The sequence below is a fragment of the Carassius auratus genome, chromosome 28 (genome assembly GCF_003368295.1).
Source record: "Carassius auratus strain Wakin chromosome 28, ASM336829v1, whole genome shotgun sequence".
Classification (NCBI taxonomy): Eukaryota; Metazoa; Chordata; class Actinopteri; order Cypriniformes; family Cyprinidae; genus Carassius; species Carassius auratus.
The window spans coordinates 1,720,730-1,747,758 of record NC_039270.1 but is presented as its reverse complement, the minus strand read 5'-3'; the positions used below and the strand labels follow the sequence as shown (position 1 = coordinate 1,747,758).

General features: G+C 41.8%; 1 protein-coding gene across 1 annotated transcript; it reads left to right on the top strand.

The window, feature by feature from the left end:
- Positions 1–26,449, top strand: LOC113047466 (zinc finger protein 501-like). Its single transcript, XM_026208852.1, has 2 exons — positions 1–56; positions 23,834–26,449. Exon 2 carries the CDS (start codon positions 24,028–24,030, stop codon positions 25,585–25,587), a length of 1,560 nt encoding a protein of 519 aa, XP_026064637.1. The 5' UTR covers positions 1–56; positions 23,834–24,027; the 3' UTR covers positions 25,588–26,449.
- The last annotated feature ends 580 nt before the right edge of the window (positions 26,450–27,029 follow it).

Here is a 27,029-nt window from a genome sequence, read left to right as displayed (position 1 = left end):
GAGAATAAAAGACGAGGAACCAGAAACTTTGAGAATAAAACACGAGGAACAAGGAGGTTGGTGTTTATTCTTCATTTATCTTTAATGAATGTTTGTGGTAAATTAGGCTTACAGAGATTTTTTTCTGGGTATTTTTGAGCCCTGGAGAATTTATATGTGTGTGCGTGTAAATATGTATGTATGTGTATATATATAAGCATATTAATAACTTGTGATAACACTGCAACCGGCACAATCTGTGCAACAATAATATGCTGTGCTGCATAGATGTAGTCTACATGTTTGTGTTTTTGAAAAAACGTTTATTTATGGTTAGTGAAATTTTTTTTTAAGTCACTGAAATAAGGCCATGATACACATACAGAACATTTGTTCACAAAACATAACAATATTCTGATGTCATGATAAATGTTGGAGTAGGAGGGTGTATTTAGTCCAAAAGTAGTCAAATAAAGCATGCGCGTCTGTAATAAAAAGTGCCTCACATGGCTCCGAGGGATGAATAAAGGCAGGGCTGCCAACTTTTGAGTTCATCTTAGAGTGAGATTTTGGGGGCGGGGATTTGTTATGGGGGAGGTATTTATGGAGTTGCGTGGCTTGGTGTGGAAAAAATACAAACACCAAATCACTGCAGAAGTGTATTAAGTATATATTGATTGTCAAAGTATTTGGTATATGTACAGAATTTCTTGGGAGATTTAACATTTAATTTTCACAAACATTTTACAGAAATAGGATTAACATCCATACTAACACCACCACCAGTCAAATATCTGGACATGATTGATGAGTTGTGATTGATATAAACAAAATCTTTTTAATATGGGATGTCGTTGAACTTGACATTCTGTTTTTAGAAAACAATAATTAACATTAACTTCTAGGCATGTCCAGATATTTGCATTCTGGAAATGCTTTTGTACTGTTTTGTTATGAAAAAGTTATGTAAAATAACTGCTTAGTGCTGCAAAACAAACAACTCTGCCAATGTTAACTCAATCATATATAAACTATATAACAGCATATGCCTATTAGTCACTAGCCTAAACTGGACAGAGACACGGAACACCCTGTAACTCACTGACCTGCCTGCGTTGAGAGCCTTGCGTGGGACTGTTTTCTTAAACCCTCAACCCCACGCTCCCGCTGAATGTATGACCAGGTGTATGAATGCATAAGCGACCGACATCAGTGTGTGCAAGTGAATAACATCCAATCTGTGTTCAGAGCCACTTCGATGGGAGTGCCGCAAGGGTCTATTTTGGGACCCTTGCTTTTTAGCATCTATATAAATGACCTCCCTACAGTGTGTTCGGACGTTGATATAATCATGTACGCTGATGATACGGTTATCTTCACTTCTGGGGAAAATGAGCTGGAGGTTGCTGACATATTATCAAAAGAGATGCAAAAAGTTGCACAATGGTTACATACGTCTTGTCTGACCTTAAACGTTGATAAAACGGTCTCAATGTTTTTTTTCAAATAAACGTAAATTACAAGTAACTCAAGAAATTCAAGTAAATGGACAAACAATTAAAAATGTAAATGAAACAAAATATTTAGGTCTAATACTCGATTCGAACCTTGGTTTTAAAAGTCACATAAAAAATCTTAGTAATAAATTGAAATTTAATTTGATGAACTATAAACATATTAGAAATTCATTAACTACGGAAGCCTCAAACATATACCTCAACACTATGATTGTCCCACATCTTCTGTATTGCATGTCTAATTGGTCTCAGGTGTGTAAAACATCGTTAAAATTACTTGAATCATTATATAAAAGGGCCATAAAAATCCATGATAAAAAGCCTCGCCAGTGCCATCACTGTAAAGTACAAAGTAAATATAACATTTTGAGTTTTGAAAACCTCATTAAATATAATCAAATTTCTGCTTTATTTAAAATTATTCACAACATCGCTGCTCCCCCCTTGAGAAAATTTGTCACATTAAATTCGGAGAGAATTTCTAGAGCCACACGGTCGACAGTCAGAGGAGAGTGCAGTGTTCCAAAATGTAGAACCACATATGGTCAACAATCATTCTTTTATAAAGCAGCGAACCTTTGGAATATTCTTCCAAATGAGATTATCTCATGCACAAACTATAGTACATTTACACGCCTGTCCAAACAGTGGTTATTATTAAAGCAAACCTGTATGCACTGAATTGACTGTGATATGAGCGATGTAAATTCTGAGTGAGTGAGTAAGTGAGTGAGTGAGTGATAGATTCCTGAAGTGGAGTGTGTTTTTATGATGTGAGTAAAGTAATGATTTTATGTATTGTTCTGTATATGTTTTATGAACTTTTGTACGTAGGGCCTATAACATCTACCTGTCCAGGGACTGCGGGTTGAAATTAGCATTGTTTGCTATAACCTGGCACATGACATCTCTTCTTTTTTAGACTAATGTTTTTTCTGTGCATTGTCCCTGATCAAATAAAAAAAAAAATAATAATAATAATTCAGGCCCACCCACTCCCGCAATGTTTGGGTCCACTCCCGCGGACTTTAAATGTAGCCTACACAAATAGGTAGGCTACTCAGACTAAATATTTGTTCAAGTTAACATCCAGAATAACCGATTTTAAACATGATTGCATTTAAATAATATGAAGTAACCGATGCTAAACCAAAGCACCACACATGGCTAAAACATTGGGTATTTTTTATTAGCGTTATAAAAAAAATTAAACCGTTAAAACAAAACCAAAAGCAGCTCCTCATTTTTTAAACACAGGCTAGGCCTACTGTATAGACATGCACCAAACATGAATAACTTTAAAATTAAATGAACACTTTGTTTACTTTTAGAGAACTTTGAAAATAAGCTAGATATAAATTTAACAAAATAAATACAAAATAAAAAACATAATACTATATATATACAATTAGGTCTACATGAATTTTATGTAAATTCTTGGTTAATTGTCTAAAATAATGCATGCTGATAAATAGCAATTTTTCAAAACAAAATTCTTACATTCTTCCTAATTTTATTAATTGTATTAGGCTAATTAAAATGTATTTTATTAATAATAATCAAACCTTAGCAAGCCTACCTGAAATGCAAACGCTGAAGAAGTGTATTTGATTTTCGTTCACTTTAAGTTTATTTCAGTGAAAATAGCAGCTGTTGTTGTGCAATAGAACATTCAAAACAGGCTAATTAAAACACAAACACACACACACAAGATTAAATGTGCGTAGATCTTTACAAAATACACCTAGATTATGAAGCCTGTGAAAAGCACACACAAGATAAAATGCACTTAAAAAACGCATAGATTAATGAATGGGTTAAGCGAGCAGAGCGGAATCTCCAGAAGGCGCTCAGAGCTCTTCAGGAAATTTTAGCACTCCGATCCTCTCACGTGCTCTTGCAATGCTCAAAATAAAACACATTTTGTTGCGAAATTTTCTGACCGCCCACTCCCGCCCGCAGCAAACGTAAAACTGCCCGCTCCCACGAGATTTGCGTTGGGTCCCAGGGGTCCCCAAACCCATTGCAGTCCTCTACCTGCATTCACAATTCACTAGGTGCAGATGGGAGGGAGAACGGCTTACAGTTTATGGGAATAAAGTATTTCCCTCACATTTGTAAAAAAGAATTCACTACGCTGTCTGTCCTGTCTCTCTGTGCGTTGCTTTGCGAAATCATGGCGCAATTTTTTTTTTTTCCTCACTGCTGCACGAGTCTGCATGAGAAATGGGGGTGTGGCGTCAGAGCGTGAGATTTGGGGTCGATTGCGTGAGTCTCACGCTGAACGCGTGAGAGTTGGAAGCTATGTGTAGTAGGGTTGTGACGATAGTATCGTGTATCTACGATAGTCAGAGATATCGACATAAGCAGATTTCTGTCAGTAGTCAAGACGATATTAGGCTCATTTTCCTATTGATGTATTAGATTATAATAATAACTTTTTTTTGTATTAGGTGGCTTTTAATTCGGCTATCAAACTGCCCAGCTATTTCACTTCAGCACCGCATTTCACACACACACCGCACGCCGCAGGATAGTAATTGTTGTAGTTGCTGAAGTTGTCCGCTTTGACTCGTAGAACTCGTTAAATCCATGAAATGAAAGAGACTGAGAATGAGGAGTTGTTGTCCAACACATTTAATAATGGCTGCTACACGGCAACGCGCTCTTCTCATTTCTGAAAGATTAACTCTTTCTCGTGTTACAAATAAAGATAAGACAAAATAATAACAAGGCGGCAGAGGGAACTTTTCCATAATAGTTCTCACATAGTCCTTCTCTTAAAGACTGATCACTTATAACACTCACTATGTAGTGATGACGTAGGACTACGTGAGAATCACCATGGATAAATTCAGTCTGCCACCTTGTTATTATTTTTATTCACTCCGCACTATAATGTGAAGCACGCAAAATACATAGTTTTGGCCGCTATGAAGTCTCCATCCACAAACGGACATAGATCGTCTGCAGATATAAGGTATTTCTTTAGCTACACTAGGTTTCTAAAATAATATCCTACATCAACAATTTTTTTATACATTTAAAAAATGTTTTTAATATTTGTATTTTTGTTTTTATGTTTGAGCTTATTTATCTCTATTATCATAACAGTCTGAGTTAGGGCTGCACGTTATTGGGAAAAAATGACAATGCGTTATTTTATTTTTCTGCTATATATATTGCGATATGAAATCTAATCGAATTTTTTCTTACAAACAAAAATGGGGTGAGCACACTTACATTATCATTTTAAATGATTTAAACCGACACCATCATGTCAATTGATTAATATGCAAGAGGGAGGGACAGCAAGACAGCGCTCATGTTGTTTGAAGACGGTCTCGCACGTGCTCTCTCTCTCTCTCTCTCTCTCTCTCTCTCTCTCTCTCTCTGCTCTGTCAAACTGACAGGACTTAAAAACACATGCTAACGATAAACTTTCACTCTATGATGGTTAATTAAGCTGTGCAATTAATTCGTGAATCACATTCGTCAAGGGTTGGGGAGCAGCTGGCCCGCAGAGTTAATGAATAATGGATCAACTACGACAGCTTACATTGCACATCCTGCGATGTGACTATCGTGGATTCGTACATCGCGATATCGATGCTTAAACGACACATCGTGCAGCCCTAGTCTGAGTAATTCTGATTGTTGAACAGTAAACTTTGAAGTGTCAGCTTTGTGAACATATGTTGATTATGTATCTAGTCAGAAAGAATCATGAGCAGAAACCTTTTTATTTTGTGTATGTCATTTCTGTCTCCATGCCGAAAAATGGGGGGTGACTAGTAAAGGGTTAACAAGTAATCTGAACGGTCTATATACGTGTAGTATTTTAATCGAGCCCTCATTAGCTGAGTGTAATGCCACATTTATGTTAGAATGCATCTCATTCTTGTTTCTGTGGTGGTGCGTCGAGCTCATCGTGAGGCGCGCAGTCCAGAGCGCTGTATGACTGATGCAGCAGTTCAATTAAACTTTACTCCAAATAAATGAACTTACCTGTTTTGAATACTTTATATTTAACATTTTCGTTTATGCCCAATATTAGTGTTAAACTGCTGGACTTTAAATTAAATCTAGTATTGATTTTCACCATTGACTGATTTTGTAGAACATTTAGACTGATAACTTACGTGCGCAGATATGGCAGATTTGTCACAGGACGCGCGATATGACAGCCGCGTCTCACTATATATGAACTAGCTATTTCAAATACAGTATTTTTATATTTAACATTAGTTTATCAGTATGTTTGAAAGTATTTTTTTCGATTATTGGTGATTCCATAGGCTCTATCTCGTGCACATGCGCAGTTACACAAAATAATTGTTATGACAAGAACAAAGATTTTCTCTTGCTCCACCCATGCACAATAATATCTTTTTTTGTCGATCTCACGGGCTTACGATATGACGATTTGAAAAATGACCATATCGCCCAACACTATCCTGTAGCGAATCAATGTGTTTTTGTAAGAAAAACATCCATATTTTAAATGTTATAAATACTTTTTTTTTCTCACTTCTGCTGGCTTTCATGTATTCAAGCCGTTCTGGGCAGATGACGTAGGACACGCATGCACTTGTGTTTAGTGACGAACATGGAAGTGGATGAGAGACACCAAAACAAATCGCTGGACACTAATTAGAAGCATTAGCCTAATTAGGAGGATTTCAATCTATGCCAAGAAGAGACTAAAGTAACTAGGAACTAGGGACTTTGGCCTGGTATTCGGTGTGTTTCCACCACAGGAACCAGAAACTAAATAAAGTTCCAGGTAAAAAAAAATGCACCTCAGAAAGTCCCTGCTGGCGAGGTAGTACTTTTTCAAAGTTCACGCAGCATTGGTTGAGTTCAACCCCCATTTATTCGGATTACCTTGAACCTTACCTCGGCAAGATCTTCTGATATGTGCCGCTGGCTCTGATGTCTCTTAAAGGGTTAGTTCACCCAGATAGCAAATTTATGTAATTAATAACTTACCCTCATGTTGTTTATCTTTGGATATTGGATATTTTATATTTAGTCCGAGAGCTCTCAGTCCCTCGATTGAAGCTGTGTTTACGGTATACTGTCCATGTCCAGAAATGTAAGAAAAACATAATCAAAGTAGTCCATGTTACATCAGAGGGTCAGTTAGAATTTTTTGAAGCATCGAAAACACATTTTGGTCCAAAAATAGCAAAAACTTCGACTTTATTCAGCATTGTCTTCTCTTCTGTGTCTGTTGTGAGAGAGAGTTCAAAACAAAGCAGCTGGATATCCGGTTCGCGAACGAATCATTCAGTTCACCAAATCGAACTTAATAGTTTTAAACGGTTCGCATCTCTTATACGCATTAATCTTCAAATGACTTAAACTGTTAACTTTTTTAATGTGGCTGACACTCCCTCTGAGTTCAAACAAACCAATATCCCGGAGTAATTCATTTACTCAAACAGTACACTGACTGAACTGCTGTGAAGAGAGAACTGAAGATGAACACCGAGCCGAGCCAGATAACGAACAAAAGACTGACTCATTCACGAGTGAAGAACCGATTACAACTGTTTTCGGATCACCAGTAGTTCTTTCGGACAGTTCGATTCTATATTCTATTTTCTATACAGAATTCACACCCTATACAAATTCCACAGCTGTACAATTTTCTCACCTTATACTAAATTTACCATATACAATAGCCTACTCATCTGGAATGAAGGAGCAAACATTCAGTGTAAGAGTAAAAAAATGACATAACATTATTTAATATTTATTCTACGGGGCCGTTCAATGCTTGAATCTGATTGGCTGACGAACGTTCTGAGGCGTGACATTATTTTCTGGGAAAAGCATGACGAATGTAGTACCAGGCAGCTCTCTTGACCGCATTACAGTTCCATATCACTTCGCATAGTAAAACTGTAATAACGGAAATTACAGGACTAACAAAAACAACAACATGACAGACGATTTTCCAAAAGTACACATGACATTTCTCACTAGCGAGGTAATAACAGCGATGTTTAGAGACGCTGCTGCAGTCTAATTCACACAAGCTCTCTCTCTCTCTCTCTCTCTCTGTGTGTGTGTCTGTCTCTCTCGCTCTCTTTCTAATAACTTCATTAATAACTGCATTATAATACTATCAATGGCTCAAGCCTCCAATACCAGCTTTAAAATGACATTGTGAAACCAGCTAAAGAAGCGTTGGATGAGATGCGGAAGAAATAGTCCTACCCACAATAGCGATTAAGTACAAAAACCGAACGAATCCCTTTAAATATATCATCTGATCGATGTCTTGAGGTGTGGTAACCGTGGTATAAGCGGAATAATTGACTCCGCTTCGAGTCGTGACCGAATCACCACCTCACCTGTGTGCATTATTTTTCTAATAATTCAACGGCCCGTCGTCAATTATTAATTAACTTACTTGAATCACAGCTTAAATAGTGTTTTGACATCGACAACCCAGGTGCATTTTACCTCAAACTTGCGTCTAGTTAACTTTCTAAAGTAGCAATCGCTTCTTGGGTGGACATTAACACACTGACAAAATTATATTCAGAATTAAAAATATTTTTATACCACTTTTTAATGTGATTGTGTAATGGTTTTCACGAGATACCAACCTTTCGCGAACTTGCTTCCAACACTCGTTCTCATGGAGACGCGGTGTGCACGGAGGGGAGGGCTGTGCGCGCGCGAGTAACGTTATGTGAGAGAGACGCGTGAGTGAGAGACGCAGGGAAATGAAATGCAGCTGAACGTTTGCTCTATGAAAGACATTGACAAAGACAAAAAACTAAGGTCATTTAATATATAATTTTATTTTAGTTAGTTTTGCCAAACACACATTACAGTTTTGGTTATTTATCGTTTTTTTGTAATGCCTCGTTTTTATTTTTATTTCAGTTAACATTTTTTTTCCCAACTAGTTTTCGTTTTTTCGCTCGTTTTCGTTTACGATTATAACATTACTATTACTTTTCCGACAACGTTGAGTCGTCTCACCCGACAACCGCAACAATCTCCTTCTAGGGCTGCTCATGCAGGCTCAGCTCAGGTGCCGGTCGCGTGCAGCGCTGCAGCCACGTAAAGAGAGTTTGCCCTTCCCCTACCGACTTTCACTCTCGGAAGGGTGCACGAATATGGAAGTGAATGAGGCTTTGCGAATTTTTTTATTTTTTATTTTTTTTTTTATTTTTATTTTTTTTATCTAGGCCTACGTGAAATTTTGCATCCATTGTACGATTTTTTTGTATTTATTTTTTTTCCACCTCGGAAGGGCAACGTGAGTCGAGAAGGACATATGGGCAGTTGCCCGGGCAACCTGAACAACCCCCCTGTGCACGTCCCTGATGTAAACTATTCTTTGTTGTCTTCTCCTGTCAAAATAATGGAGTTCATTTAGAATTATTCATATTCATTTTCGAACAAGCAGAAGACATACCGGTTTCTCCGGTAGTGGGCTGAGCTAATGCGCAAATGGCAATTTCATTGGCTGGATTTTTTGATTTCAGCAAATCAGTTTGACCGAACGCAGACAACGTGATCAATATTCATGAACCCACCAGCTCATCAATTCATAGTGCATTGTATATACATTAGTATGATAGTAGAATGAGTAGTAGTATTATCTTTTAATAATAATTAATATGATCTATTACTATTTTTTTTGCAGAAACCCTCAATGGCCAAAAATATCTTAAGCATCACCACAAGCATGCATTTTTTTAATGTATGTGATACTGCTACTACTGTTGAAAAAATTTATAAAACTTTATTTTTTTAAAGAAATAAATCACAATATTTCTTACATGTTTTAGTTTTAATAGCAAATCCCCTTTATTTACCAAAAATAAAATGTTTGCATTTCGTAAATTAAAAGATAAATAAAATTTTGGTGTAACTTGTTTACTGTTTTTCATAATTATATAACTTGTAGAAAAACTTTAAACACAATTGTAAATAAGTAAAAGAATGGCATTGGTTTTATTTTTTGTGCTAAAAAGGTATATATTTTTTATTAGCATATTTTTGTGTTATCTTTGGTATCGAAATTGGTACTGAGAACCGTGGATTTTCACTGGTATCGGTACTGAATAATGAAATTTTGGTACAGTGACAACACTAACCTCTAGTATAGTATATAACAGGGGCACCAGAACTGCTGCTGTTAGTGAGTGAGTGAAGTGATATTCAGCCAAGTATGGTGACCCATACTCAGAATTTGTGCTCTGCATTTAACCCATCCGAAATGCACACACACAGAGCAGTGAAAACACACACACTCACACTGTGAGCACACACCCGGAGCAGTGGGCAGCCATTTATGCTGCGGCGCCCAGGGAGCAGTTGGGGGTTCGATGCCTTGCTCAAGGGCACCTAAGTCGTGGTATTGAAGGTGGAGAGAGAACTGTTCATGCACTACCCCCACCCACAATTCCGTCCGGCCCGAGAGAATGTGGGCTGTAGCACTGTACTACGATATTTCTTCAAAAGCAGATCGTGGAGACATTTTTATCGTTCATGATCAAAAATTGTCATATTGCACACCCCTAACGCCAATGTGCATTTTCAGTACGCATTCAGTGCTGTTTGCGAGAGTCACGACAGCAAACCACTGACTTGTCTATGGTAACATAGAGCGATGAACTCAAGCTGCTATGTAGTTTGTTATTTTGTAGTAATAGCAAAAAAAAATTGTTGTTTGAACAGCAGAAAAAGTGTAAATGTAATATACTTTGTGCCAAGAGCCAGTATGAAACATTTTACTGGTTATTTTAGCTTTTTCCACGCAGCTTTCAGCGGGTGAGACTGTTAGTATTAATAAATGAATGTGAATGAATGAGACAAGCGGGACATGCTTGATATTAAAAAGACAGAATTAAACTCAAAGCCGCCAAACAGAACTCAATCTGCTTCTGACGGGATGTTGTCTGTGCGAGGTCCGAGTGGAACACTTAACATCAAAATCGGCCAAAACACGGAGTCTCAAAAATAAGTTTACATCCCGACCGCTAGATGGCAGTCTTCATCTCTGAACGACAGTGAGAGTAACAGGAAATACTAGCATTAGGGCATGCCATTAATGTTAGTATGAATATAGCTATTCACTGCTAGTAATGGAGGATGAAAAAATTGTCCCTGTTCCTAGTACATTGTACAAAGCTGAAGTGTGCCATCATTTGGGCTTTTGTGGTAACGTCCAACGCGGGACCATGGTGACGGCGCTGCCTCCGTCCCGCCTCGTCCCGTCTGAAGAGGGGCTCGCATGGGACAAGGGGGGGGTTAGGGTCGCAGTGCACAGTTGTACAGTTGGGGTGGTGCTTGCATCATGGTTTTGGTGATTCCACATAGAACATAAATTCAAAATAAAAAACCTGTAAAATCCAAGTGGAAAGTCTGACAACTGTATTGGATTGCGTTAAAATGGTTTTGTTTTCTTTCAGAATCATTGCCCTTTTTTATTTATATTAAGCAGAATATTTTGTTTAGATCAAAATGTTATGACATTGGATTTCTTATCATAAAATACATTTTATAGGTAATAAACATTTAACTAAAGGATTCTGGAAGCACCTTAATTCCCAGCACCCCCACCCTTTACTCGTACTGCAAAAAAAAAATTTTCAATAATGTTGAATGTTACAGGGACTGACTATTGCAAAGCAGATCCCACTGTGTTCAGGTAAAATAATTTTTATTTACTTATTGCTAAGGTTTGCATATATTGTTGTGTTCTTATATCATACAGAAGTTTGATTGCTTCATATAATAAATAATTGTTGTTAATAGTGTTCATTGTCTGTTTGATTATGCCTTTAATTGATTTTTCCCTTCATTTGTGCCACATGTACCTAAATTGACAGTCACCACTAATAAGCAACTTCTAAATATTGTAGAAAATTTTTTTTCTGTAAAGTTGTTAAAGAATTAAGCGCTATACAAAAAAACTTGAATTGAATTGTGTTCTTAATGACCGCTTTCCTGAAAATATATCCTTTTCCTAAAATAAGAAATATCCCAATATAGCATCTTGCTGACAGAATTGCAACATTTCGTATCGCAACCCCTGTATCGTGATATGTATCATATCGCCAGCTTCTTGGCAATACACAGCCCCAACATGCACCGTGCATTAGTCTTCAATCACTCAGTGTCTCTCTCTCTATTCTCTTCAACTGTAAATGAACCTCAAAGTAAAAGCCCTCCACAATTTATGATGGTTAGTTGCATATTTGTGTATTTTCCATGAAGTTACTATTAAAATGTTGTTTTTTTATTATTATTACATTTTATATATATTGTTATTATTATTATTATTTTTTATTATTAAAATTGACATTTACATGTGCCCAAGTAAGTGATCAAGATGGTGGCGCGTCCACACGCAGTGGCTTCTCTCTGTCCCAACAGAACAGTGTTTTCGTGTTTTATGTCTTGTGAGTCACAGAGTTTTTGTACGTCGTCATCGCGTCTACCTGTCTGTAAGCGCGCAGTCGAGAGTTTCTGCTCGATGTCGGCAGAACCGCATTTTTACAGTTAAACTCCGAGCATGCGGAACAGCTACGGGATCTAGGTCTGCTACGGGGACCTTCACCATCACCGACCCCCACTACTGCATCTCGCCCACAGCGGAGGCGCCACAAGCGGTGTGAGAGGAAGCAGAAGAGGGGAAGCGCGAGGTATCCGGGCTAGGCTAACGGCTAACCCACACAACCCATCAACCCCACCATCATACTGGCAAACGTACGCTCGTTGGACAATAAACTGGATTACATTCGATTACTACGCTCAACTCAGAGGACTGTAAGAGACTGTTGTGTTTTTGTGTTCACGGAAACATGGCTCAGCAACAGTGTTCCAGATGGCGCTATTCAGTTTGACCAGCTGACATGCTATCGAGCGGACAGAGCTCTCGTCGCGGGAGGAAAAACCAACAGCGGGGGGCTTTGTGTTTACATCAATGACACGTGGTGCCGCGATACTGTTATGATCAGCAAACACTGCTCACCCTTGGTGGAGTTTGATTATTTGCTGGCCGTTGTAACTGCCGAGGGAATATACTGCTATACTGCCCATTTCAGTGTACATTACCCCGAAAAACAGTTGCAACAGGAACGATGCACTAAATGAACTGTACCAGCACATCAGTGAGCAGCAGACAGCACACCCTGATGCTTTTCTCATCATAGCTAGGGATTTCAACCATGCTTACCTAGTGTGTTTCCAAAAATACACCAACACATTAACTTTCCAATACGAGGTAATAACATTTTGGACTTTGTTTACACCACACAGAGAGGAGCTTACAAAGCCCTCCCCCTCCCCCACCTCGGAGCTTCAGACCACATCACTGTTATGCTATGCCTGCATACCGACCACTCATTAAAGTCGCCAAACCAGTTCAAAAACAGATTAAAGTGTGGCCAGAAGGATCATCAGAGGTTCTTCAGGACTGCTTCAACATAACTGACTGGGACATGTTTAAGCAGGCTACCACATGCAATAACACCACTGACCTCCAGGAGTGTCACTGCCTACATCAACAAGTGTATTGATGATGTAACGGTCACAAAAACCATCACTGTCCGGTCCAGCCAGAAGCCGTAGATGACAGGGGAGGTCTACAGACTTCTGAAGACACGGAACGCTGCCTTCAGAGCTGGAGATGAGGTGGGCCTGAGAACAGCCAGGGCCAACCTGTCCCGCGGCATCAGAGAGGCTAAGAGACAACACATCTAAGAGGATAGCTCATCAATTCAGTGACAGCAAAGACACTAGGATCCTGTGGCAGGGGATACAGACCATTGCGGACTACAAGCCCCCACCAGGGACCTGTGACAACAACATCTCTCTGCTAAATGAGCTGAACACGTTCTTCGCTCGGTTTGAGCAACAAAACAGCACCACTGCACAGAAGACTCCACCTCCTCCCGGCGTCCAGGTGATGACGCTGACCCAAGACAGCGTGAGGTGATCCTTCAGCAGGATCAATGCCTGCAAAGCTCCGGGTCCTGACAACATCCCTGGGTGTGTACTGAAAGACTGTGCAGCAGAACTCACTGATGTCTTCACATACATTTTCAACATATCACTGAGTCACGCTGTTGTTCCCACATGATTTAAAACTACCACCATCATCCCAGTCCCAAAGAAGCCATCTCCATCCTGCTTCAATGACTACCGTCCTGTTGCACTTACCCCCATCCTCATGAAGTGCTTTGAATGGCTAGTCATGCACCACATCAAGTCTGCCCTCCCCCCCTCCCTGGACCCCTTCCAGTTTGCATATCGGTCCAACCGCTCGACCGATGATGCCATCTCCACTACCCTCCACTCAGCACTCACACATCTGGACAAAAAGGACTCATATGTCAGAATGCTGTTCATTGACTTCTGTATAGCATTCAACACAATCATCCCTCAACAGCTAATTTACAGACTGATCCAACTGGGGCTCAACACTTCGCTGTGCAACTGGCTGTTGGACTTTGTGACTGGAAGACCCCAGGCAGTACGGGTCGGCAGCAACACATCCAGCACCATCACACTGAACACTGGGGCCCCCCAAGGATGTGTGCTGAGCCCCCTCCTCTTCACTCTGCTGACCCATGACTGCACACCGTCACACAGCTCCAACCTCTTCGTTAAGTTTGCGGATGACACGACTGTGGTGGGTCTCATTAGCAACAAGGATGAGACAAACTACAGGAGCGAGCTGAGCCGCCTGTCCGGGTGGTGCAGTGACAACAATCTGTCTCTGAACGTGGGGAAGACGAAGGATATTGTTGTAGACTTCAGGCGAGCACACACTCAGCACGTTCCTCTGACCATCAACGGTGCGACTGTGGAGAGAGTGAGCAGCACCAAGTTCCTGGGTGTGCACATCACAGAGGAGCTCTCCTGGACTGAAAACACAGCAGCACTGGCCAAGAAATCAAATCAGCGTCTCTACTTCCTCCGCAAACTGAGGAGAGCCAGAGCCCCATCCCCGATCATGTAAACCTTCTACAGAGGCACCATCGAGAGCATCCTGTGGAGCTGCATCACTGTGTGGTATGGCGCCTGCAATAAGTCCTGCCGAAAGACTCTGCAACGCATAGTGAGAGCAGCTGAGAAGATCATTGGTGTCTCTCTCCCCTACCTCCAGGACATCTATGGAACCCGTCTCACCCGCAAAGCCCTCTCCATCGCAGGTGATCCCACACACCCATCACACAGCTTCTTCAGTCTGCTGCCATCAGGGAGGGGACTGCGGAGTCTCCAGGCAAGAACCAGCAAACTGAAGGACAGCTTCATCCACCAGGCTGTCAGGAAGCTGAACTCGCTCCCTAACTTGTTAACTCTTCTGCCTCAAGCACCACTGAACTATGACCCCCCCGGATCCCTCCCCCACACTAATATACAATGACAAGCACCAGTCACTTTGAGCAGCTTTGGTCTGCTCACTACCTCATTCTCCATGGAACTGACGTCATTCCACTACCTCATCAGTCAGTTTAATAATATAACTGCTCTTGAGCCCTTTGCCACTTTAATCAGACTTAATAAGCTTTTGTTTTTGCACTAAATAATCTTTTATTTGCACTGTTGTTCACTTCATTTTATTATGTCTTTTTTTAACATTCCCTTATTGTATAGTTGTATCTACATTTTATATTTTGATCTAGATTTTTAGGCTTTAATTTTAATGTTATCTGTGTGCACCGGGGGTCTGAGAGTAACGCATTTTCGATTCTCTGTATGTATGTACTGAACATGTGGAAGAATTGACTATAAAGCAGACTTGAACTTGAACCTGAACAATCCTCCCGCGGATGGTCTCGAACATTTGCAAGTAATGCCACGCCGCGTCGTCCGTAAACTGCATTTGCAGCTTTTGGCCGCTGAGTGGCGCTTTAACCACAAGTTTTCAAACAAGCACATCAAAGCACATTTCTCAAATAGACGTCAGTTTTTCCTCTCTGATGTGTTACATTTGACGGCTTCAGTCACGGAAAATGAAAGAAAAACACTATAGTCAAAATATTTAATATATTTAATATGTAATCATTGATACAACCCTCCCTTCTATTCAAGAACTGTACTTATAGAGAGTGAGAAAAAGGGCTGTCAAAATCACTCTGGACCCCCCTCACATCCAGCACACTCCCTCTTTGAAGTGTTGCCATCTGGTCGACGCTACGGAGCACTGAGCACTAGAACGACCAGACACAGGACCAGTTTCTTCCCTCAGGCAATCCATCTTATGAACAGCTGATAATAACTGTGGAACACACTACACTTTATATTTATATACACATACTTAGCGTACACTTACATTTTTTGCACATAATATACATACATAAATGCTCACTGTAATATACCTGCCATACATTGTCATTTGTATATTGTCATTACTTACCCACCTATTTGTATTTTTTTTGTATTTTTTATTTTTATTTTTTGTTCTGTCGCTGTTATGTTGCACTGCGGAGCTCTGTCACGAAAACAAATTCCTCATATGTGTGAACATACCTGGCAATAAAGCTCATTCTAATATTCGCAGATGAAAGTTTGGTACTTACGAAGTCATGTGCATTTCTTAGCACAAATTCAAGCAGGATAAATGTCAAGCCTGTGCCTGAGCCTGTGCTTATATTTTCTCTATGCTATATGGTATTAAACCATATTTGAGATTTTATACATTTAAAATGTGTGCAGTATTATTTATATTATATGAATTGTGTTATATTCAAAAGAAATTGTGGTTTACTTTGCATTGGAGCATTAAAAGTGGTAGCCTAATTTAGGGGGGTAGTCTTCATGGATTAATATGCAATGTCAATTTTTTCATATATTATGCCTATATTTAAATTTATATTTTAAAATTCCTTCAATAAAACAACATGCATTTTTGTTATTTGTTACCTGTCCTTTATTTTGACAGATAACTTCTTGGGAAAAAGACATTTGTCTGTAAACTGATTAAGAAATTGTTGCACGTTTAAACGTGAAGCACTGTATAATTTCGTTCACATTATGCCTAATTAGCCTAAAACAAGAAACAAATAAATTAAGCTTGCACGATTTAGCTAAATCTTTGAAACTCTAAAGAATGGACGGATTAATAAACCATCCTCACGATTAAACTCAAGTTCTCTCCTTATAATCAACAAAATGCACACGATGTAAAAAAGAACTTTATAATTGACAACTTAAGTGATTTTAAAGGGAGCCTTCTTGCTTTTAGCGCTGGGCGATATCATATGGCCTAAAAAAAAACTGATTTATGATTTAAATCTATTTTAAAATCAATGTTCAAATAACACATAATTTTTTCAAAACAAGTTTTAATTTAGTTATACATTTAGAACTGAGACAAGATGATAAAAAACTGTAATGTTATTACCTTAATGCTGGAAAGACCTTTTATTTTTTTTATTTTTTTTATTTTTTTTTTTGTTAATACTAGCCCATCATGCATCTAACCATCCACTCGGCGTTAAGAGCGGTTCAGATTCAAACTGGCAGCTCCGCAGTGACTCAGTGTCATGGACAGAGGACATATATATATTTTAGATATATTTTCTAGATATCTATAATATAGATATATTTTCTAGTCTATATTTCCATCTCTTTATGGCGCTGGTTTAGTTTTTTTTTCTTCTTATTAGTGTTGCACGGTGCACCGATACTTCAAAAGTATCGCGATTCTCGGAAATTAAAAACCTCACAGTACCTACATTTATTAGGATCGATAATTCAAAGAATGACTGCGTTCCAGATTTTTATGAGACATATTTCATGATGGTGTGTGAAACGCCCGCTTCCAGTGCCTCCCTATGCCTCTCCTCACGCAAGCAAAAAAGCACTAGAGCGAGATGGCTGCATTAGGGGCTTTACTGAAGTGATTTGGCTTTTCTAAAATTTGTGCATAATCACATTAAATAGTTTAAATAAGTTGTTCAGATGAACAAAGCACGAGGTTTTCTTGCATAATTAACATTTTAATTGTTTGGTAATAATATATAATATTCACATTAATCAGGGATTAAACGTGGAGTTATGTTCTGTATGCTAAATATGAAAACGAGCGTATCTGCACAGCACCTATAACTGCACTTTGTATATGCTTATTTTTGATCGAGATTTACATGCTTGGCTCACTGACCCTGTATACTCATTCATTTCGTTCATAAACGAGATGTATCAGTTCAACTCATTCACAAATGAGAAGATCTCTCGATCTCGTTCAGTGAAGGGCGGATTCGTTCACTACATTCAACAAATCACATGCTCCGTCACATCTTGAGTAACTCTTTGACAGGATGAAACGGTTCACAGAGCTGTTCATGAGCTGCGCATGCGCTGCTAATAGCGCCAAGCTCGCGCGCTGCTGTGGAGGGAGGATCTTCAGTGAATGAGAAATATGAGTCTAGTAGCAAAGTATCTTCCGTGATGTCCCCGATGTGCGGGTCGGGTTGGGTAAAGAAATGTTACTTTATTTGCAGGCTGGGGCGGGCCAAATAATTTCATAAAAGCGTGACCCGCGGGTTGAAAAAAAACCCGACCCGCGCATCACTAGGCTGCATGTGCGAGCACAAGTGATACTGTGGCCGCCGGTCCACGACTGTAGAAAAACATGACGCTCAATAAAGATGATGCTCATTAAAGCTCACTGGCTGAGTTTTCTCCTGTGAAAGAAAAGGTTGCACAACTGACAGAATAAGTTAGAATATCTGAGATATTGCTGCTATATTTTATTTGCTTTTTTTTCTTGAATGCCATTTCTTAAATTGATATTATTTTTCTTTTGACATTTAATCTTCTGAGTTCAGAAACATTGTTTAATATAAACGTTGTTCCTATTTTTTATTCAAAGTTCAGAATCAAGATAAATTTATTACTCTTGTTTCTTATGATAACTGAGATAATGCTGCTAAATTTATTCTTTCTTTACCTTGAATGTCATTGCTCTATTTTATTTTTTATATTTTGATATTTCACATTTTGTTCAAATGTTTAATATATCTGCTGTTCATATGTTCATTTATTAGTGTATTATATAATTAGAATATTGTCCCAGTTTTAAAATAAAGCACATCAATGATATTTGAGAACGTATTTTCCCCTTTCAGGAAAAGTATCGAAATCGCAATTCTTGATTAGGTATCGGTATCGAAACAATAATTTTGGTATCGTGACAACACTACTTCTTATAGCCTATAACTTATTTGTAAATAGAGCAGTCACTGTCTGTGTCTACACCAGGCACGAGAGTTGTTGTAGGGGTGGGCGATATATCGTTTAGACAATAATATCCAAATTGTTGTCTGGACGATATGCAAAATTGGGATATCGATTATTTCATAATTTGTACAATCGGACCTCCCAAACATGAAAAGAGCTGAAGGAAGTTAAAAAGAAAAAAAAATAACGCACACTATAACCTTCCAAACAATTATATGTAGTGATTTTAGGAATGTAGGGGTTTGTTTGACTATTTTAAATTAGTTTTTGCACAAAATCACGATCGTTCCTCAATAAGTAAGCTGCTACTAATTTGCAATACAACTATGGAGTTCTTACCTGTGTGTTATGACTTTTCTTAGTTGAAGCAACAATCCGAAAACGTAAAGAGTAAAACCGATGTACGATTAATAAAATAGCTGCTAGAAAAGGAAAACTGAAGTTTGATTTATGATTGTTAATCTGTCCCATTACTTTTGGTCCCTTAAAAAGTGGGAGGCACATGTACAAACTGTTGTAATTCCTACACCATTCACCTGATTTGGATGTAAAGCTGAAAGTCTGTAGTTAAAGCACATCTTGTTTGTTTAATTTCAAGTCCATTGTGGTGGTGTATTGAGCCAAAAAGATTAGAATTGTGTCGATGTCCCAATATTTATGGACCTGACTGTATCTATGCCTTCAGATTAAGACAATGTTTAAGAGAAATAGGCCTTTTGTGTACACAGGAAAAGTCTTAGATCGTTAAGTTCAGCTCATGAAAAATGGGGCAAAAATTAAAGTGTTGTTTATAATTTTGTTCTATATATTGTCACGGGGTGAAGAATCACTCGCCAAGAGGTGCGTGAATTAAATGCCCCGGAGGGTGGATTTATTGAGAAGTGTAGGGTGCCTGGTGAAGTGTGCTGATCCGCTTTCTGGTGGCTGGTGCTTCCCGTGTGCTCTCCGTGCTCTTCGGTGCCAATCAAGATGAAAGTGGGTGTCCTGACGTGCTCCAAAGTGTGTGGGCTGTCGGTCACTCGCTGCTTTCTGCGAAGAAATGATAGAAGGATTAGACCAGCGTTGCATTCGGTTCGAGACTTCTCTAAATGCAGCATGTGCTCATTTTGAGTGTGCTGGCTGATGGGGAACAGCTGTGACCGATCAGCCGGTGATAAGGACGTGCAGGTGTTTTGCTTTGGTTTCCAGGGCTATGCTGATTCCTCTGGGAGTGCTTGTCACCCCCCCCCCCCCACCCAAGCGTCGTTCTGGTCCTGTGAAGACATGTAGAAAGTAGGGGTGAAATAAGGGGAGGGTGGGGAATGACCACCAGGGCTTCCTTCTCCACGGCGGCGTACCACCTCTCGGCGGGGGACAGCCTCCTGCTGGTGTAAATGATCGGATGCTCCTCACCTTCTTGAATTTGGGAGAGGACCGCTCCCAGTCCTGTGTCGGAGGCATCCGTCTGCAGCAGGAAGGGGCAGTTAAAGTCCGGAGGCGCGGAGTACCGGCGAGGACGTGAGTGCTGCTTTCACCTGGGAGAAGGCCTCTTCCGCCGACAGGGTCCAGCATACTTTCTCCGGCTGCCCCTTCCTGGTCAGGACTGTCAGGGGGGCGGCTAAAGAGGAGAAGTTGGGGATAAAACAAGGGTAATAACCCGCCAACCCCAAGAAGGCTCATACCTGGGTCTTCGTCTGGGGTCTTGGGGCGGCGTGGATGGCTTCAACTTTTTTTTCTTGCGGCCGGATGAGTCCTCGGCCGACTTGGTAGCCTAGGTACTTGGCCTCAGAGAGGGCTAGGTGGCATTTTCGGGGGGTTTGCGGTAAGTCCTGCCAAGCGACACCTGCCAATAGCCCTTGGTGAGGTCCAAGGTACTGATGTACCGGGCCCTTCCTAGGCGGTCCAGCAGTTCGTCTACCCGAGGCATGGGGTACCCTACGAATTCAGAGACTTCGTTCAGGCGGCGGAAGTCGTAGCAAAAGCGGAGGGTGCCATACGGCTTTGGGACCATCACAATGGGGCTAGACCCTGGACTCCGGGATGGTTCTATTACCCCCAACTTCAGCATTTGTTGGACCTCTTCCTCAATAGCCTGCCGACGAGCCTCCGGGACTCGGTAGGGCCGTTGCTTAACGACGACTCCTGGAGGCGTCCGGATATGGTGTTGAAGCACATTGGTCTGCCCGGGCTGAGAGGAGAACACATCCTGGAACTGACTGACCAGGTGCTGTAGCTCCGTTTTCTGGGCAGCCGAAAGGTGGGGGTTGACATCCACAACCACAGGTGAGGCTCAGGTTGGTCCTTGGTCCCGGGTCCCCACCCATTTTTTCAGGAGGTTGATGTGGTGGAGTTGCTCCGCCTGCCGTTGTCCCGGCTGTCTCAGGTGGTACGTGACTGGCCCAATCCTCTCCACCACCGAATAGGGTTCTTTCCAGGAGGCCAGAAATTTGTACGCGGAGCTGGGGACCAGGACCATGACGTGGTCTCCCGGTTGGAACTCCCGTGATTGTGCTGCCCGGTCTTAACGACGTTGCTGTGCCTGTTGGTCCCTGGTTAGGTGTTCCCGGACTAACGGCATCACTCGGTCGATCCGTTCCCTCATTTGCCAGATGTGTTCGATGATGGTACGATGTGTGGCCGGCTGCTGCTCCCACGCTTCCCGGGCCACGTCCAAGAGGCCCCGGGGGTGGCCGCCAAACAGGAGCTCGAAGGGGGTGAAGCCAGTTGAGGCCTGGGGAACTTTGCGGATCCCAAAGAGCACGTAGGGGATCATGAGGTCCCAATCCCGCTTGTCCTCCGCTGCCACGCGTCTGAGCATTTGCTTGAGGGTCTGGTTAAATCTCTCTACGAGCCCATCAGTTTGGGGGGGATAGACAGTGGTCCTCAACTGCTTCACCCGCAGCAGCCGGCAGAGGTCTGCCATTAGCCGGGACAGCTGACTCAGCTGGCCAGCAGAAACAGCTCCTTGGCGATGGACTTCGCGGTGGCCTTCCACAGGGGGACTGCTTCTGGGTACTGGGTGGCATAGTCGACGATGACCAGGATGTGCTCATGCCCTCGGGCAGACTTCGGCAACGGCCTCACTATGTCCATTCCAATCCGCTCAAAGGGCACCTCGATGATAGGCAGTGGGATGATCGGGCTGGGGGGAGGAGTCCGGGGCAACTTGGCCTGACAGGTCGGGCAGGCTTGGCAGAACCCCTTTACCTCAGCGTCCAGGCCCGGCCAATGGAAGCAGTCGCGGATGCGTTGTGCGGTATTGGCTGCCGCGAGGTGTCCTGCCATGGGGTGGGAATGGGCCAGTTCTAGAATGGTCTCTGTCTTGGCTCGAGGCATGACTAGTAACTTTTTCTCCTCCCCCCTACGCTGGGTGACACAATACAGCAGGCCATTCTCTACAACAAAATGTGGGAGAGGGTGGGGCCGGGGGAGGACGTCCTCTCCATCTATGACTCGCACCTGCCTCCAACAGTGATTGAGTCAGTCATCCTCCCACTGTTCCTTGGTGAAAGAGCCCCCTCCAGTGACCTGTTGTTACACATCATAAAACAGATTAGTAGATTGGGAGGGGGCCTCACCTTCTCTCCCACTGTCGGAGACAAGCAGGGCCGGTAGGCGGCGGGGTCCAGGCAGCCGCCTCGGTACTTGGCGAGTGTCTCCATGCACACAGGTAATCGGTAGGAAGTTTTTCCGGCCGCTTCGAGGGGTGCACAGCCGCGACTGGATGAGGGTGACTGCACTGCCTGAGTCCAACAAGACCTGGAACCATCTTCCATCCACCTTCACCTCTGCTTCGGGGGCTCCCGTCGGCACTCGTTGGTGAAGGATGCAGCTTGCCAGCCAGGCTCGCAGAGGTGGTTCTGCACTTGGCATGGGCTCATCTCGCGGTGGGGGAACCGTCGGCCTGCTGTGATGGACAGAATCCGCCAGCTCAATCGTTCCACTAGTTCTCGGATGTCACGTGGGTTCCTCATGCCGACGGCCTGTCGGTGGGCACAAGGTAGTGCGCGCAGGAGGCGATCGACCACCACTCGTTCCGCTACCTGTGTTGGGGTGGGGCTTCCTTCCAACAGCCAGTGCTGGATGATGCGGCTGAGTTCGGCCGCCTGGGCACGGGCTGGCACCCGGGGCTTGTATTGCCACTCGTGGAACTGCTGGGCGGCGCTCACAGGGGAGAGGCCCAGCCTCGCCAGGATCTCTCGCTTAACTTCGATATAACTGTCGGCACCCGTCAGGGGGAGCGAGAAGTAAGCCCTCTGCTCTTCACCGGTGAGGAGGGGTGCCAGCGCACGTGCCCACTCGTCCTCTGGCCATCCCTCTCGGTGGGTGGAGTTTTCGAAGACCTGAAGGAAGGCTTCCACATCGTCATCGGTCATCATCTTAGGTAACAGACGGGTGGCTTGTGCCCGAGGCTCAGGTAGCGGAACACGCTGGGCTGCGGCCCCCCGGACGGCGGCGAGTTCATCCTCCGTCCTGCCCAGGCGAGTGGCCAGGTGTTCCGCTATTTGCTGCTGTCGGATGCTTACTTCAGCGAGGCTTTGTAAGACGTCCTTCATCGCGTGGACGCGCGTGTCACCTTCCGTGGTGCTGGTGACAGAAACAGGGAAAAAGGGAAAAAAATTAGGCGTTGATCTTGTCGGTGATTCCTCGCTGTTCTGCCCGCATTCTCCACCACTGTCACGGGGTGAAGAATCACTCGACAAGAGGTGCGTGAATTAAATGCCCTGGAGGGTGGATTTATTGAGAAGTGTAGGGTGCCTGGTGAAGTGTGCTAATCCGCTTTCTGGTGGCTGGTGCTTCCCGTGTGCTCTCCGTGCTCTTCGGTGCCAATCAAGGTGAAAGTGGGTGTCCTGACGTGCTCCAAAGTGTGTGGGCTGTCGGTCACTCGCTGCTTTCTGCGAAGAAATGAGAGAGGGATTAGACCAGCGTTGCAATCGGTTCTAGACCATTCTCTGAGTGCATGTGTTAACCGGGTCTCTATTAAATTAGTAAAACACATTACAGTACCATTACAGTAGACAAGACAGTAAAACTAAAGCAAGAAAAGTAAATTGTGTAATTTCCAGATGTTCTCTCACCTTTTAACAGTATACCAAAAATAAATAATTTTTACTTTTTAATTTCAGAGTTCATTGAAGAAAAAGAGGAAAATGAAGAATCAAGTGAAGTTGAGGAGAAAAATCGTGTCAAAACTGGTGGAAAACCTTTGATTTGCTCTCAAACCAAACAGACATATTTAAAGAAAAAAAGAGTTAAGAAATCTTTCACCTGCACTCAGTGTGGAAAGAGTTTCACATTTAAATCAAATCTTAAACGTCACATGAGAGTTCATACTGGAGAGAAACCATTCACTTGCAATCAATGCAGGAAGAGCTTCACACATCAACTAAGTCTTAAGTGTCACATGAGAGTTCATACTGGAGAGAAACCATTCACTTGCGATCAGTGCGGGAAGAGTTTCACACATAAATCAAATCTTAAGTGTCACATGAGAGTTCATACTGGAGAGAAACCATTCACTTGCGATCAGTGCGGGAAGAGTTTCACACAATCATCAAACTTTAAGGATCACATGAAAATCCACACTGGAGAGAAGCAGCATGCATGTGATCAATGCAGTAAAAAGTTTTTATGGGCTTCACTTCTGAAGAAACACTTGAAAGCTCATGCAAAGAAGCAGCCACATTCATGTCATTTGTGTGGTAAGAGTTTTTTGCTTCTACAAAGTTTGAAAGAACATCAGAAAATACATACTGGTGTGAGAGAGTACATGTGCGTTGAGTGTGAAAAGACTTTTAGGTCAGAGAGCAGTTTAAAACTGCATGAGAGGATTCACACTGGAGAGAAACCTTATGAGTGTTCACACTGTGGAATGAGATTCAGTGTGTCATCGACTCTGAAAACACATGATAGGATTCACACTGGAGAAAAACCTTACAAGTGTTCACACTGTGACAAGAGATTCAGTGTGTCATCGAGTCTAAAAACACATGAGAGGATCCACACTGGAGAGAAACCTTACAAGTGTTCACACTGTGACGAGAGATTCAGTCGTTCATCAAATCTGAGAGCACATGAGAGGATTCACACTGGAAAGAAACCTTACAAGTGTTCACACTGTGACGAGAAATTCAGTCATCCATCACGTCTGAAAACACATGAGAGGATTCACACTGGAAAGAAACCTTACAAGTGTTCACACTGTAACAAGAGATTCAGTCAGTCATCAAATCTGAAAACACACGAGAGGATTCACACTGGAGAGAAACCTTACAAGTGTTCACACTGTGACGAGAAATTCCGTCATTTAGCACATCTGAAAAGACATGAGAGGATTCACACTGGAGAGAAACCTTATAAGTGTTCACACTGTGACAAGAGATTCAACAATTTATTATGTCTGAAAAGACATGAGAGGGTTCACACTGGAGAGAAACCTTACAAGTGTTCACACTGTGACAAGAAATTCAGTCAGTCATCAAGTCTGAAAAAACATGAGAGGATTCACGCTGGAGAGAAACCTTACAAGTGTTCACACTGTGACAAGAGATTTAGTCAGTCATCAAATCTGAAAACACATGAGAGGATTCACACTGGAGAGAAACCTTACAAGTGTTCACACTGTGACAAGAGATTCGGTGTGTCATCGAGTCTGAAAACACATGAGAGGATCCACACTGGAGAGAAACCTTACAAGTGTTCACACTGTGATGAGAGATTCAGTCGTTCATCAAATCTGAAAACCCATGAGAGGATTCACCCAGGAGAGAAAGCACATAAACGCAATGCACATGGGACGTGTTCCATTAAGTCTTCTGTTATACACAGTCAAACAAAAACCAACCACAGTAAGGCCCTGTACAGGCGGAGACGCATTTAGCTGTATATGTAAATATTTTGTATGGTATACGTGTTTCGTCCAGACGGATCCAGCATTCGGGGCAGTGAAAACCCAATTTTTTAAAAAAACCAGAGTGGATAAATCTGAAAATGACACCTTTGTGTTTTTGTGTACTGCCAATCCACATATTTTGTGAAACAATGATGTCATCACCCCACATCTCGACCATAGTCAGACACCACTACGTCATTTAACACCAACAACAATAAAGGACTACATGTTTGTGCTCATGCTGCAGAAGCTACTGAGCCTGTAAGCTTGACTAAACTTACTAGTAGAGCAGCACGATATTGAAAAAAAAAAACTCACATCGCGATAATTTTTCTCAGCGATGTATGTTGCGATATGGAAAAAAAGTATCACCAGATGACTTGAACAGCTCTATTTGGAAATAAATAAATAAATGGGGTGATTTTATAGGTGAATAAATCAACTAAGAAAATAAGCAAATTACAATAATTGATAAATATAATAGAAAAAGGATACAAATGAAATAAAAATAAATGCTTTATTTTCTTCAGGTAAGTCGAACTGTTACTGTCGGTTACAGTTAAGTTTACTACGTTACTGCTGCGTTACATTGCTGACAGAATGCAGTGTTTATAATCTAGAGATTGTAAAGAGGATGTAGCACACGCACTGTCAAGTCAAGTGCCAGTGGATTACAGACTTGCTCCCGCGAGACCCGATGCAACAGAGCGGCGCGGGACAAGACTCGCGTGTGTGCAGGATGCAGGAAAACAAAATGATATATGGGACTCCCAAAAAGTAGAAATATCTAAACATAAAATATCTAAAACAAATAAATTGTTATTCATCTATTGCTCAAAAGCAAAATGAACTCAGAAGCTCTGTATACGTTTGCTCCTGTTTATCATGTATATTTTATCTATTTAGGCTATAACAGGCAGACATGGGGACTTGTGACTTGGTGACTTGGACTCGAGTCGCTATTTTTATGACTTGAGACTTGACTTGGACTTGGAAGTTAAAGACTCGGGACTTGACTTGACTTGAGAGACGATGACTTGAATGACTTGAGTGTTAATCACATCATGTTTTCGGTTTAAATATAAAATATATAAAGTATTTTAAAAAATAAAGTTGATTACTCCGCTGGAGCGCAGGCTGAGAACAGCGTCGGGACACTATGACTATCATCAGTCATGTCCTCTCTACCTTACGCACACCACGCCCACTTAGATCAGATATCACATCACATCAACATGTCAGCCTGAGGGTTATCGACGGTAATCACTTTTGTCTTCAATAATTCGCGCCTAAAAACACGTGGAAACCGCTTGGTGCGCCGCTTTCTCCTTCTTTCCAAAGTGCTTGGGCAGTTGCGCCCCTGAGGCATCTGCCATTGCTAAGCAACCATGACGAGCTCTCTCCGTGAATACGCGGACCTGCGGTGCGCT

Coding starts and splice junctions, on each gene's coding strand:
- LOC113047466 (XM_026208852.1), top strand. CDS start 24,028: ATGAGAGTTCATACTGGAGAGAAACCATTCACTTGCAATCAATGCAGG.